The sequence below is a fragment of the Tupaia chinensis genome, unplaced genomic scaffold, assembly GCF_000334495.1.
Source record: "Tupaia chinensis unplaced genomic scaffold, TupChi_1.0 Scaffold148234_1, whole genome shotgun sequence".
Classification (NCBI taxonomy): Eukaryota; Metazoa; Chordata; class Mammalia; order Scandentia; family Tupaiidae; genus Tupaia; species Tupaia belangeri.
The window spans coordinates 5,032,127-5,045,433 of record NW_006208084.1 but is presented as its reverse complement, the minus strand read 5'-3'; the positions used below and the strand labels follow the sequence as shown (position 1 = coordinate 5,045,433).

The following is a 13,307-nucleotide window of genomic DNA, read 5'->3' as shown; positions in this document are numbered from 1 at the left end:
AGACAGACAGAGAGAGACAGAGAGACAGAAAGCGAGAAATCACCCCCCAGGGGGGATGGTCACGCCGCAATCCCTTCTCCTCCATTCTCCTCTCGGGATCTTGGGCATGCACGCACACACGCCCGGCGTGAGATTTAAGCCACCGGGTCCGAGACGCGAACCGCGGTCGACTACGTGGGAGTCCAGCGACATAGCCATTACGCTAACTGCTGGTTCCCTTCATTCATTCTTGTACCTTGCACCTAATGACCCCAAGCTAAACTCTCTGAGCACTTCAGAGTTCTAGATGTTGAATGTTCCTAAAGTGACATTGAGCACCTACTGGGTGTTTGGTGTTACGTTAGACACAGCTTAGTATTCACAAGAAGGCGTTAAAGCGCATGTAATTATGGGTGTTACAGTACAGGTCAACGATTAGGTGAGAGTCAGATTCTAGTCCTGGCCACCTGCACCCCAGCTGTGTGTATTTGGGCAGGTCATTGCTGTGATGGTGATGATGTTGATGATGTTGATGATGTTGATGAAGATGCCGGTGTTTGCTCTGGGAGGCCACCCTCCAAGAGAATGTCATCAGTGTCACTTCAGCTCTACCACTGATGAGGATGAGAAAAGGTGACAGTGACCACTGGGTGGCTTAGGGGACTGAATGCAATTAACCAGAAGGAGGGCCACGGCTATCTTTTCTCATCCAGACTTTCCTTCCTTCCTCACTGAATCTGTCCAGTTTGGGGCCTCTAGGACTTAACTGGGTGATAATTAGCCTCTTACTGAGGGGGATCTTAAGTTTCAGTTTGCCTGGGACAATCTTGGTGAACGCAGATGGTCCTGGCCGTTATTCATAAGACCACTTTCCACCCTCGAAGGTGTCCAGATGTGAATAAGTGATGTGGTCGCCCTAACCCATGCCTCCTGCTTCTGTCCTCTCCTCTCAAGATGAGTTTAGCAGCAGAAGGAGGTGCCCACAGCAAGACTTTGCCCATCCCACCACCTAGTAAATAAAGCCCAGGCTCCTCAACGCAGCACTGAGTATACAGAACCGAGGCTTGCGTGTGTGTACGACCCGTAGCATCTGACGGAGGGCCAAACAGGGCAGTCTCAGCAGACACAGGCCGAGTCAGTACTTGCGTGACTACGCCTTCATACAGGCTGCTGGTCAGTCTCTTGAATGCATCATTCTCCTGCCAGTTTCAGGGCCTTCGTACGTGCTGTTCCTTTCACCAGACACACTCTTCCTTCCTCTTTACCTAGTTCATCTTTTCTTTTCTTTTCTCTTCTCTTCTCTTCTCTTCTTTTCTTTTCTTTTCTTTTCTTTTCTTTTCTTTTCTTTTCTTTTTTCTTTCTTTTCTCTCTCTCTTTCTTTCTTTTTTTTTGAGGTTTTTGCCATAGGGCACATGCACTTGGTAGAGAAAGACAGTGAGAGGGAAAGTGAGAAATCGCCCCCAAGGGAGGTGGCCATGCCACCATCTCTTCTTTTCCATTCGCCTCCTGGGAATTTTGGGCACGCACACACATGTGACCAGTGTGATTTTCAAGCTGCTAGGAACTCGAACCACAGTCGACCATGTGGGAGTCCAGTGCCTTAACCACTTTGCCACCTACTGTCCACTCCCTCTTTTAAAAAAAAAAAATATATATATATATATTATTTGGGGGCCAGAAAATGGTTACACCCTTGGATTTCCACATGGCCGACCATGATTCAGGCCCTGGACCTGGTGGTTTTAAAATCATGCCGGGTGCATGTGCACGCATGACCGAGATCCCGGGAGGAGAATGAAGGAGAAGGGATTGCAGCATGGCCACTGTCCCAGGGGGTGACTTTTCACTTTCCCTCTTACTGTCTTTGTTTTTCTCTCTGTGTTGAGTGCACGCATCCTATGGCGAAAACATCTCTAAAGAAAGAGAATTATTTTATTTAATTTTTAATTTATTATTTAAAAAATTTTGATCAGAGAAGACAGAGAGAAAGAGAGGGAAAGCAAAAAAGCAAGCCACTATGTCCTCTGCCATCCTTTTTTGAAATGGTAGAGATTGTATGCACATGAGAGAGTGAGACCTAGAAAAAGAGACGTGCAGAGAGAGAGAGAGAGAGAGAAAGGGGACAGGGCCTTTTCACACCACAACTCTCTTTCCCCCCCTCCACCTTTCCAGAATCCTAGGTTCCCCGTGGCCAGCATATTTTCAGGCTGGCCTGGGGATCCACACCCTCGGGCAGCCATGTGGCTTCCAGCCTTGCAGGTCAGTGTTACTGCTTCCCCCGGGTCTAGGCTTCCTTCTCAGGCTCTAGCTGTCAGTTTAATGCTACTTCCTCCAAGAAGTTTCCGATTAGGACAGGTCTTCCCTTTTTCCTCTCCCATAGCACTCTTGGCAATGACATCTTTATTTGTGTGATTTTTTTTTTTTTTTTTTGGAGAGGTTTCTGCTACAGGGCGTGTGCGCTCGCCAGACAGACAGATTATTGTTCATTTGGGAAGAAAAGACACAAACATTCCCAGATAAACAAAACCTGAAAGAATTTACCAGCACCAGACCAGATCTCCGAGAAATTCTTAAGGGAGTGCTATGTCAGTAAAATTAAATACAGGCATACAGAAATAAGAGTTCAAAAACTAAGAAAATGGGCAACTTAATTGTAGGAACAATGTATGGAGATGAATATTATATCCCGGAATTCCATCTGAAAGATCGAACCTCAACAGAAGAAAGATTAAGTACATGACACTGAACTGATGAAACAACATTCTGTGACTTGACTAAAATATTGCTGCTTTTCTTCTAAGCTTTGTTGTCCAGTTTTTGTTTGTTTGTTTGTTTTTGTTTGGGTTTTTTTTTGGAGAGGTTTCTGCTACAGGGCGTGTGCGCTAGCCAGACAGACAGAGAGAGGCAGAGAGACAGAAGGTAAGAAATCACCCCTCAGGGGGGATGGCCAAGCTGCAATCCCTTCTCCTCCATTCTCCTCTCGGGATCTTGGGCATGCATGCACAGGTGTCTGGCGTTAGTTTAAGCCACCGGGTCTGGGACTTGAACCATGGTCAACTACACGGGAGTCCAGCGACATAGCCGTTATGCCAACTGCTGGTCCCTATTTGTGTGATTATTTATAGCTGACTCCCACACTGAACTCTAACCTGCCACGAGGACAGAGACTGTAACTGTCTCATTCGAGGCTGTATTCTTACTGTGTAGCCCGTCACCTGGTTCATCGTATTCTGTAAATAAACAATGATGGAAGGGTCATAGATGACCCTTGCTGAGCCAATGCGGTTCATGCTCACTGTTAAAGCCCTCCCGGAGCTTCTGAGCGACTTGGAATGAGCATGGCTTCCTTACGATGGCCCACAGGGCCTTGCACACTCTAGGCCCTTCCTCACTCTGACCTATTTCCGCTCACTCTGCCCCTCCTCCCCGTCTCCACAGCACTGGTCTCCTGGCTCCTCCTCACACCTCCAAGCCTGCTCCCCTTGGGCCTTGCACTCCAACTTCACCTCCACCCCCAGTCTGTGCTCCTCCCACTCCGTGGCTTTACTTCTTCATGGCCCCCGTTTCTCCCTAAAGTCATCTCGCTGCTCTGTTTCCATCTGACTCCACCTCAGAGTGTAAGCACCCTGACAGCAGGCACCTGCCTGCCATGCTCACCCCGAGACCCCCAGAGCCAGGTAAACAACAGGCGCTAACTCAGTGTTTGGTGAGCGAGGGAAGGAGTGACAGCGGGGGCCGTGGCTTTACTTCTTCATGGCCCCCGTTTCTCCCTAAAGTCATCTCGCTGCTCTGTTTCCATCTGACTCCACCTCAGAGTGTAAGCACCCTGACAGCAGGCACCTGCCTGCCATGCTCACCCCGAGACCCCCAGAGCCAGGTAAACAACAGGCGCTAACTCAGTGTTTGGTGAGCGAGGGAAGGAGTGACAGCGGGGGCAGGGTGGGCTGCCACTTGACGGGGGGGGCGGGGGGGCCTGCCACTTCAGAGGCAGGGCAAGGCCCCTCACTGGAACCCAGCAGTTCCCTGGGGCTGGGCCTGTGACGTCACCATGGCAACCCACTGACCTGAGGGTCCCCTCCTGGAGAGGCCACAGCTGCTGTCTCCTAGAGCCCAGCCTTCCTGTGTCACCACCTCGCGGGACCCAGGGGAGGCAGGGAAAGGGCTGAGGGAGAATGAGGAGGAGGAGAACACACTCTGGTGCTGGAGGAGGAAACAGGCGCAGGCCTGGGCAGCACTGCAGTTCCACCGGTAAGGACCAGGCCCGGGCAGGGCTGGAGTGTCCCTGGCACTCAGAGGGACCCAGGGCCAGGTCCCTTGGTCAGTGCCAGCGTGGCGTGTCCACCCTTTCATGCAGTGTTTCTAAAGCTGCAAGTTCCTAATGCGGGAAAGTAGGCCCCAGCTCAGCACCCCAGAAGACTATTGACCTAAGGACTGAAAAATGCTTTCTAGTAAAGCCCAGTGATGGTGTTAGTTGGGCGCCATTTTCTTCAGGATCACAAGGTGAGGCCTCCCTCCTCCCAGCCAGTGTTCATAGCAGGTCTCATCCCCTCCTCTCCCCCGCTGCCTAAAAACCTCGCCTGGTTCCAGTCACCTGCGGGCTTCTTGGCCTGGTGGATGAGGCCTTGGCACTCTGCTCTAACCGACTCTCTCACCTGTCTCTCACCGCGCCTTGGGTCCCCAGTCACCTTCCCTGGAGCCCACCACGCTGTTCACAACTTTGTGCTTATGTCGGTAAGAGTGACACAGTTGCCCCAAAATGCGCTTCATTCTACCCTCACCTGGCAGGTGCCTAATTCTCGAAGGACCCACTGAAACGCCACCCCACTGCGAAACCACCAGAGGAACTGGAAGTCTCTTCTCTGCGCCCTACAGCACCTTATTAGAAGACCAAAGCACCCCTGGCTAGGGGGTGGTTGGGACACAGCTTAGGGAGTCTGTCTGCCACAGTGAGAGCAGGCTCTGGAGTCAGATGGACCTGACCCCTCCTGGCCACCAACTAGCTGGGGAACTCGACCTAGTTTCTCAAGTCGGAGATAAAAAAGTCTCTGCTTCGGTTGTTGGAGTAGGGATGAGGCATTTCCGGCAATAGCCAGCACGCAGAGGGCACTCAGCACATGCTAGATGTGGCCATGGACATCTGTCCCTATCATGGGCTCTGTGGGGACAGACTTCCTGCTGCGCGGAGAGGCTGCCTCAGTTCCCCATGGCCCACAGAGCCGAGCACTGCATGTTTTACCTGCGTTATTTCAGTGGGAGAAATCTTGTAGGGGTCGGGGAGCGTGCAGGAGCCACCTCAATGTTACATAGCTAATAAGTGGCCAGGCTGGGATTTGTAATCCAGTTGTTCTGACTCTAAGCCCCACATCCCTCCGAGCCTGCCTCTGTCTTCTCTTTCATGGTGTGTTACTCCCCCTTGGTTGCTCCACGTCGGCCACTCAGGGCCTTCTTGCCATTTTTTAAACAGGTCAAGTGACGTGCTGACTCAGGGCCTTTGGTCTTGTGGTTCTTTCTCTCCGAGACTTTGGGGGTCTTGCTCCCTCTGTATTCAGTCTCTGCTCAAAGGCTGTTTCTTCTCAGAGGCTTTTCTCTCTTTTTTCTCCTTCTCTCTCTCTCTTTTTTTTTTTTTTTTTTTTTTTTTTCTAAGGAGAACATTGGCTCCCCCACGACACCACAGAGAGAGAGAGAGAGAGGCGGGGGGGGGAAAGTGAGAAATCACTCCCCAGAGGGGATGGACATGCTGCAGTCCTTTCTCCTCCATTCTCCTCTCGGGATTTTGGGAATACACACACATGCACCTAGCATGCTTTTCAAGACACCAGGTCCAGGATTCAAACTGCAGTAGGCCATGTGGGAATCCAGCATCTTAGCCTCCACCTACTGCCCCCTACTGGCCCCTCAGAGGCCTTTCTGATGGTAGACTTCCCCCATCCATCATTCTCTGGTCCATTACCCTACTTTACGTACTTTACCATGGTCATCACCAGCAGCTAAGCACCTGCTGCCATTCTAGGCCTTGGGGACAAGGCACTGAACAAGATGAACAAGGTTGTTGGAATTTACCTTTCAAGGATAGGGAAAGTTAATGATAAAAAGGAATAAATAAACAAGATACTCTTAGGTCTTAAGACCCTGGTTCACTGGAGATACCCTACTGTAATATTATATTGGCTTCTTGTTGAATAACTGATCCATCTCTTTTTTTTTTTTTTTTATTTTTTTTTTCTAATACATTTTTTTCTTTATTTACGTTCATTCACTGTACATCATTATAGCATACAAAATGAGATTTTTCCATTGAGAATACACTGTATATTGGCTCAGTCAAGCACATCAACATATGTGTTATTGTCAACAAATCATTTTCCATTTCTTGTTTTCTGTATATTTTGCCTTTTTTCCCATCCTTGATTCCCTATCTCACCCTCTGCCATCTCCCACCCTCCTCCCACACTGTGTCTGGTATCTATTGTTGCTTTCTATGCCTCCCCCATTTTATTGTTTCACTAAATATCTTAATAAATCTAAATATTTTCAATAGCAAGCACAGCTGATATGTACATATCCATGAACACAAGACGGACTTTAGGCATAAACCTCAGTGAGTAGAATGAACATACTGTAAAGTAGCACCTAACTAGGGCTATATAGCTTAACTGCAGTCATCAAATAGGTATTTCTAATGCCTTTTTTTTTTCTTCTGAAAATTTTTTTTTTATTAATTTACATTCATTCCCTGAGCATCATCACAACATTCTAAATGTGGTTTCCCATCTAGAATATACTATATAGTGGCTTAATAATGCATGTTATCATCCATAATATTCCATTTCTACTTTCATATATATGTTTTTTACCCCATGTCTAGCCCTCTGCCCTATTCCACTCTCTTATTACACTATCTCTGCTGTCTACAGTTGTCTTCAATCCCTTTTCCCCCAACATTTCGTTGGTCACACAATATCATAAGTAATCTAACTACTTTCAATAGCAAGATCAGCCGATGGTTTCAAGAAAAGCAGTTTTGAACTGGTAAGGATATTTCTTTGAAACTTAAAGCCTAGAAACAGGTTAGTATTCTGTTCAAATAGTCGGAACATGAATCTATTGATAGCTGAAGACAGGACAAAAGTCCTTAAAACCAGACAACAAAGCTTAGAAGAAAAGCAGCAATATTTTAGTCAAGTCGTAGAATACTGTTTCATCAGTTCAGTCTCATGTACTTAATCTTTCTTCTGTATCTGTTGAGGTTCGATGTTCCAGATTGAAATCTGGGATGTAATACTCAACTCCAGCTTTTGGCCCTACAATTAAGTTGCCCATTTTCTTAGTTTCTGAACTCTTATTTCTGTGTGTCTGCATTTAATTTTACTGACATAGCACTCCCTTAAGAACTTCTTGGAGATCCGGTCTGGTGCTGGTAAATTCTTTCAGGTTTTGTTTATCTGGGAAAGTTCGTGTCTTTTCTTCCCAAATGAACGATAACCTTGCTGGGTACAGAATTCTCGGTTGAAATTGCTTTTCCCTTAATACTTTGAATACATTTTCCCATTCTCTCCTCGCTCTCATTGTTTCCGATGAGAGGTCTGCCGTTAGTCTGATGGGATACCCTTTGTAGGTAACTTGCCTTTTTTCTCTTGCCAGTCTTAGTATCTTGTCTTTGTCTGTGGTTTTGGTCAATCTGGCTATAATGTGTCTTGGAGAAGATCTTCTTGGGTTGATTCTATTTGGGGTCCTCTGTATTTCTTGGGACTGAATCTTTGAGTGCCTCTCCAGGTTTGGAAAATTTTCTTGTAAGATTTCATGGAATAGATTATCAATGCCCTTATGAGTCTCTTCACCTTCTGGGATGCCTATTATCCGGATGTTTGGACGTTTGATGGTATCTAGTACTTCTCGCATATTATTCTCAAATTTTTGGGCCATTTTCTCAGTCTTCGCGGTGGATTTTTCTAGGCCAACCATTTTCTCTTCTACATTAGAGATTCTATTTTCTGTATGATCTAGTCTGCTTTTAATACTTTCAAGGGAGATTTTGACTTCTTGTATTATAGCCTTCATCTCTAACAGTTCCATCTGATTCTTTTGTAAAGTGTGAAATTCCTCTTTTAGATCTTGCATGAATTTCCTTACCTCCTGGAACTCTTCAACTCCTTTCTCCTTTCTCTTCAGCAGTTCCTTGTCTCTCTTCTCTTCCATCTCTGTTAGCTTTGCCATTATGAATGTTCTGAATTCTTTATCAGACATTTCCATGATTTCCATTGAACTGTGTGTGGATAAAGAGGAGCTATCCTTTTCCCATGTGGTAGAGGTATTTTCCTGCTTCCCCATATTTCTTGCTGTCTCTTGAAGAAGGGCTGTTCACGCGAGTTTTGGATGCTGGAGGCCCAGTTATCAGTGGGACATCTTCCTTTCTCCCCAAATGGCTAGATCACAGGAGCCATGGAGCTGTCTGCCTCTTGAAGAAGGGCTGTTCACGCGAGTTTTGGATGCTGGAGGCCCAGTTATCAGTGGGACATCTTCCTTTCTCCCCAAATGGCTAGATCACAGGAGCCATGGAGCTGTCTCAATAACTGATCCATCTCTTGTGTTAGGACTTTGTATTGAAGAAACTCAGTCATTTACAAAATGAGTGAATGAATGGACAATCTAAGAGGACCCTGTCAATGTGTTTTTCTGCCTATTTGCTTGTTTTGTTTTTAGGTTTTTGCCATAGGGCATGTGCACACACCAGAGAGAGATGGAGCGAGACAGAGGAAAATGTCTCCACACATACCCTCCCAGGGAACATGGCCATGCCGCAATTGGCCATGTGGGAATTCACCACCTTAACCACCACGCCACCTGCTGATCCCTGTCAATGTGCTTTCTAAACTTGAAAGACCGCCTGACTTTCCATGGCCATCTTTTTATTTTTCTTAAGTTTAGTTTGCTTTAAAGCTCATGCACTCCCTGAGGGAGAGACAGCTAAAGAAAGAGAAAGAGAGAAATCAGGGATGGCTGCATCACAATCCCATCTCCTCCATTCTCCTCCCAGATTTTTGGCATGCATGCACATGTACCTGGCATGTTTTTCAAACCATCAGGTCTGGGACTCAAGGTGCACAGTTGGCCATGTGGGATCCAGCCATCTGCTGGCCCTTGATAACCATTTTAATTGAGTTCTCTTGCCTGATCAACAGCACTCGGAGCCTTGGACTGTCTTGGACAGGCCGTGTCCCTAGTGTGGCTACTTGCTTATAAAGATCTGCTGCTGAACAAGAACAAAGCCTCCTGAGAACCTGGGCCAGCTCCTTGGAGCAGCTTGAGTGCACTGCTCCAGAGAAGCTGGATTTCACATGGAGACCGGAGCTTGAATCCCAGGCCAGATGTACCTGAAACAGGTCAGGAATATGCTCAAGTGCCCAAGATTTGATGGGCCAGAGAACTGGAAGAAAGAAAATCACAGTGTGATCAGATCCTGTGGCCCTGGGGCGGGTGCTCATCTCTCTCTCTCTCATTAAGAAAACAAACAAACGAACAAACAAAAAGTAATAGTCTGGCCCTGAGCCTAATGGTTAAGAAAGACAGATCCTGCATGGCCACCATGGTTCAAATCCTAGTGGTTTGAAAAAACACAGGCATGTGTGTGTGTGTGTGTGTGTGTGTGTGTGTCCCCAGAATCCTGATGGGAAAGTACCCATGAGTGAGTACTTTGGCCTCTCTCTTTCTCTCTCTCTCAGATAAGCACACATGCCCTCTGACAATTAAAAGAAAAAAACGAAACAATAACTGTATATGGCTCTACTCAACCTTACCATACAAAAGGATTCCAGAAAGTTTGTGGGAAAATAGAATTAAAGCCCTGGTTTACTTTGGATGGAAAAGGAATTTCGAACTCCATGGATAGCTTTTTCATGTTATGCATTTTCCATGAACTTTTTGAAGAGTCTGTCCCTCTTGGATGAACCTGAGAAACTCATTTCTCTCCTTTTTTCTTTTCTTCTCCTTTTTCTGTCTCTTCCTTCCCTCTTCCTCCTCCTTCTCTTCTTCCCTAACATGTACTTCTTTATTTAGCTCTTTATTTGTTGTAACTTTTAAGTCATGGGTCTAGGACTCAAACCATGGTTGGCCTTGTGGGAATCCAACATTCTAACCACCATGCCACCAGAGGGCCCCGAGAAAGTAATTTCAAATTGGGGTTTCCAAGTCTTTGATTCAAAGAGTCATGGGACCAGCAGATGGCTTAATGGTTACATCATTGGACACTGGACTTCCATGTAGTTGACCACGGTTTGAGTCCCTGACCTGGCAACTTAAAACTCATGCCAGGTGCTTTTGTGTGCATGCCCAAAATCCCAAGAGAAGAATGGAGGAGAAGGGATTGTGGCATGGACATCCCTCCTAGGGGGGTGATTTCCCACTTTTGTCTCTCTGTCTCTCCACTGAGTGCACACACAAAAAAGAAAGAAAGAAAGAAAGAAAGAAAGAAAGAAAGAAAGAAAGAAAGAAAGAAAGAAAGAAAGGAAGGAAGGAAGGAAGGAAAAGGTTAAGAGCCCTGAGATTTGCCTCCCAGGAATATGAATTAAACTCCTTGTAAAGTAAAAATCCACAGGTACCCTCCTTTCTGCCCATGATCCCGAGAAATCGGGAGAGTTGCTTTGCAGCTCAGGAGCTCACTCACAGCCACTGGCAAATCCTGTCGCGTATTTAGCACAAGCTTGGTCCTTACTGAAAGGTCTGGTGACTTTCACGGATCAAGAAGGAGGCCAGTGAGAACAGGAAGTTATCCCTGTGTGAACTGAGCTCTTCTCCCATGCCCTGTGACACAGTGCCAGTATTCCAGCATGGCCCACAGTCTGCCTCGCTATAGGACTTTTGCTTCCAGCCTGAGTTGCCATGCATATAAATAGAGGTAGTAAAATACAGTTCTGAGGGTCAGGTTAGTCCACATATGTGAAAATGCCTGGCGAAGTAGCTGGCGTGCAGTAGCAATTGAGCAGTTTCTAGTAAAAATGTAAGGCATTCAACAGGCCTTATTTATTGTGCAAAAATCTCTGGGGCTTGTCACAGGGCCGGTCACTGAGCACGAGGTGATGGACAGACAGAAATGACAGGGTCCAACTCATGCCCTGCCTTCTGGTTGGTAACGAGAGGGCAGAGGCCATACTTGTTCATGTTTATATCACTCACTACTTTTTTTTTTTTTTTTTTTTTTAGCGGTGTCTTGCATCTAAATGTGTGTTGAATTTTGCTTGCTTTATTTGGAAAATTACCACTGATGTGTTCTACTTTTTCAGGCCTTGCCTTATGTGGTAAGGAAGAAAATGATTAAGAAATTCTACAGATAGGTGGACATGTCTAGTTATAGACTATGCATTTTTTTGATGCCATGTGGGTCACTAATGTAACATTTAGTGAGGCCAGGCTATAGCATTTATTCCAGGCAGAAATCGAGGGTCAAAATAAATAGCTTAGAATAGAATAATGTCCATTTTTGAAAAAGAATGATTAATTTTATGTATTTATTTATTATTACTTTAACTTGCTGTAGTCATCAGAGAGAGGCAGAGAGAGAGAGAGCTGGGGAGGAGAGGAGTGAACAAGCCAAGCCACCAGATCTGGGACTTGAGCAGTGGTCAGCCATGTGGGAATCCAGTGCCCTAGCATTGTGCCACCTGCTGGCCCCAATAATGTCCATTCTTTATTTTTTAGAGAGATTTTCTGCTGTCGGGAGTGTGCACTTGCCAGTGAGACAGAGAGAGGCAGAGACAGAAAGCAAGAAATCACCCCCGAGGTGGGATGGCCATGCCACAATCCCTTCTCTTTCATTCTCAGAATTTTGGACATGCATGCACACATGCCCAATAGTTTCAAGCCTCCTGGTCTAGGACTTGAACCACGGTTGGCTATGTGAGAGTCCAGTGACATTGGGACCAGTATGCCATTTGTTGGTCCCAATAAAGCTCTTTTTTTTTGTTGCTTTTAATTTTTTTTGAGAGAGAGATTTTTGCCATATTGCACATGCATTCACCAGAGCGACACAGAGAGACAGAGACAGAAAGTGAGAAATGAACCCACCAGGGGGATGGCGTACTGCAATCCCTTTTCCTCCATTTTCTTCTTGGGATTTTGGGCACACACACACCCGGCATGAGTTTTCAGAGGCCAGGTCCAGGACTCGAACTGTGGTTGACTATGTGGGAGTCCAGCATCATAACCATTATGCCATCTGCTGGTCCCTCAATAATGTTCACTCTTATGATGTTTACCTTCTAAACCTGTTGAGCCTGCTACATATGAAAATGACTGACGAGGAAATATGTTAATGAATTTAGCACAATTTTTAATATGTAAATAGAGTTTTAGGAAAAGTTCTGATTCAAGGTAGACTGCAATCAATGCTGCAATTTTGGCACTGTGTTCTGGGGACAATTGGGACAGAAGAGAAAAAGGGAGCTCAGTTCAGTCAGTGATTATGACGTGAGTCTGGGTACTGGCCCTGCCTCTTACTAGCTGGGTAACAGGACAAGTCACCCACTCGCTCTCAGCCTTCACTTCTCATCTCTAAAATGTGCCCGTTCACAGCGCCTACCTTACCAGGCTGTAATGGGGTTGCGTCTGGTGGTGTACAGGGTACATCTGCACCACACTTGGCCCGTAAGCAGTGCTCAATATACGGGGACCTTTGTTATTCTAAGTCACATAATCTACAAATCCATAAGGTAGAACACAGTTTGATTCAAAATTCAATGTATCTATCAAGTAATTCTTGATCTCTGCAAGACGGAAAGTCATTGTTAAAAAATAGTTTTGGGACCAGCAGTTGGCGTAATGGCTATGTCGCTGGACTCCCACGTAGTCGACCGTGGTTTGCATCCTGGACCCGGTGGCTTAAAACTCACGCTGGGCGCGTGTGCGTGCGTGCCCAAGATCCCAAGAGGAGAACGGAGGAGAAGGGATTGCCGCGTGGCCTTCCTCCCTGGGGGGTGATTTCTCACTTTCTGTCTCTCTGTCTCTCTCTGTCTGGCGAGCGCACGTGCCCTACAGCAAAAACCTCTCCAAAAAAAAAAAAAAAGAAGTTTTAAAATATTGGGACCACCAAATGATGTAATGTTTATGTCACTGGACTTCCATGTAGTCGGCTGCAGTTCAAGTCCTGGACCCGGCGGCTTAAAAATCCCACAGGGCGTGTGTGCGTGCATGCGTGCCAGAAATCCCCAGAGGAGAATGGAGGAGAAGGGATTGTAATGTGGCCACGCCCCCAGGGGTTAATTTCTTTCTAATTCTGGAAGTTCAATCTAGTTCGCAGGAGCCATGAGGAATCTTCTCCTCTCCTCTTATGACTGCTT

General features: G+C 46.4%; 1 protein-coding gene across 3 annotated transcripts in view; it reads left to right on the top strand.

The window, feature by feature from the left end:
• Positions 1-13,307, top strand: part of RFX4 (regulatory factor X4) — a 208,174-nt gene that overhangs the window by 18,271 nt on the left and 176,596 nt on the right. For 2 of the 3 annotated variants that reach the window (XM_006170357.3, XM_006170356.3), the window contains exon 1: positions 4,069-4,227. The exons of the other annotated variant lie outside the window; for it this stretch is intronic. In XM_006170357.3, coding sequence (XP_006170419.1) covers positions 4,152-4,227 — 76 coding nt within the window. In that variant the 5' untranslated portion in view covers positions 4,069-4,151. Of the gene's footprint in view, positions 1-4,068; positions 4,228-13,307 lie in introns of those variants that run through there. 3 annotated transcript variants of the gene reach the window in all.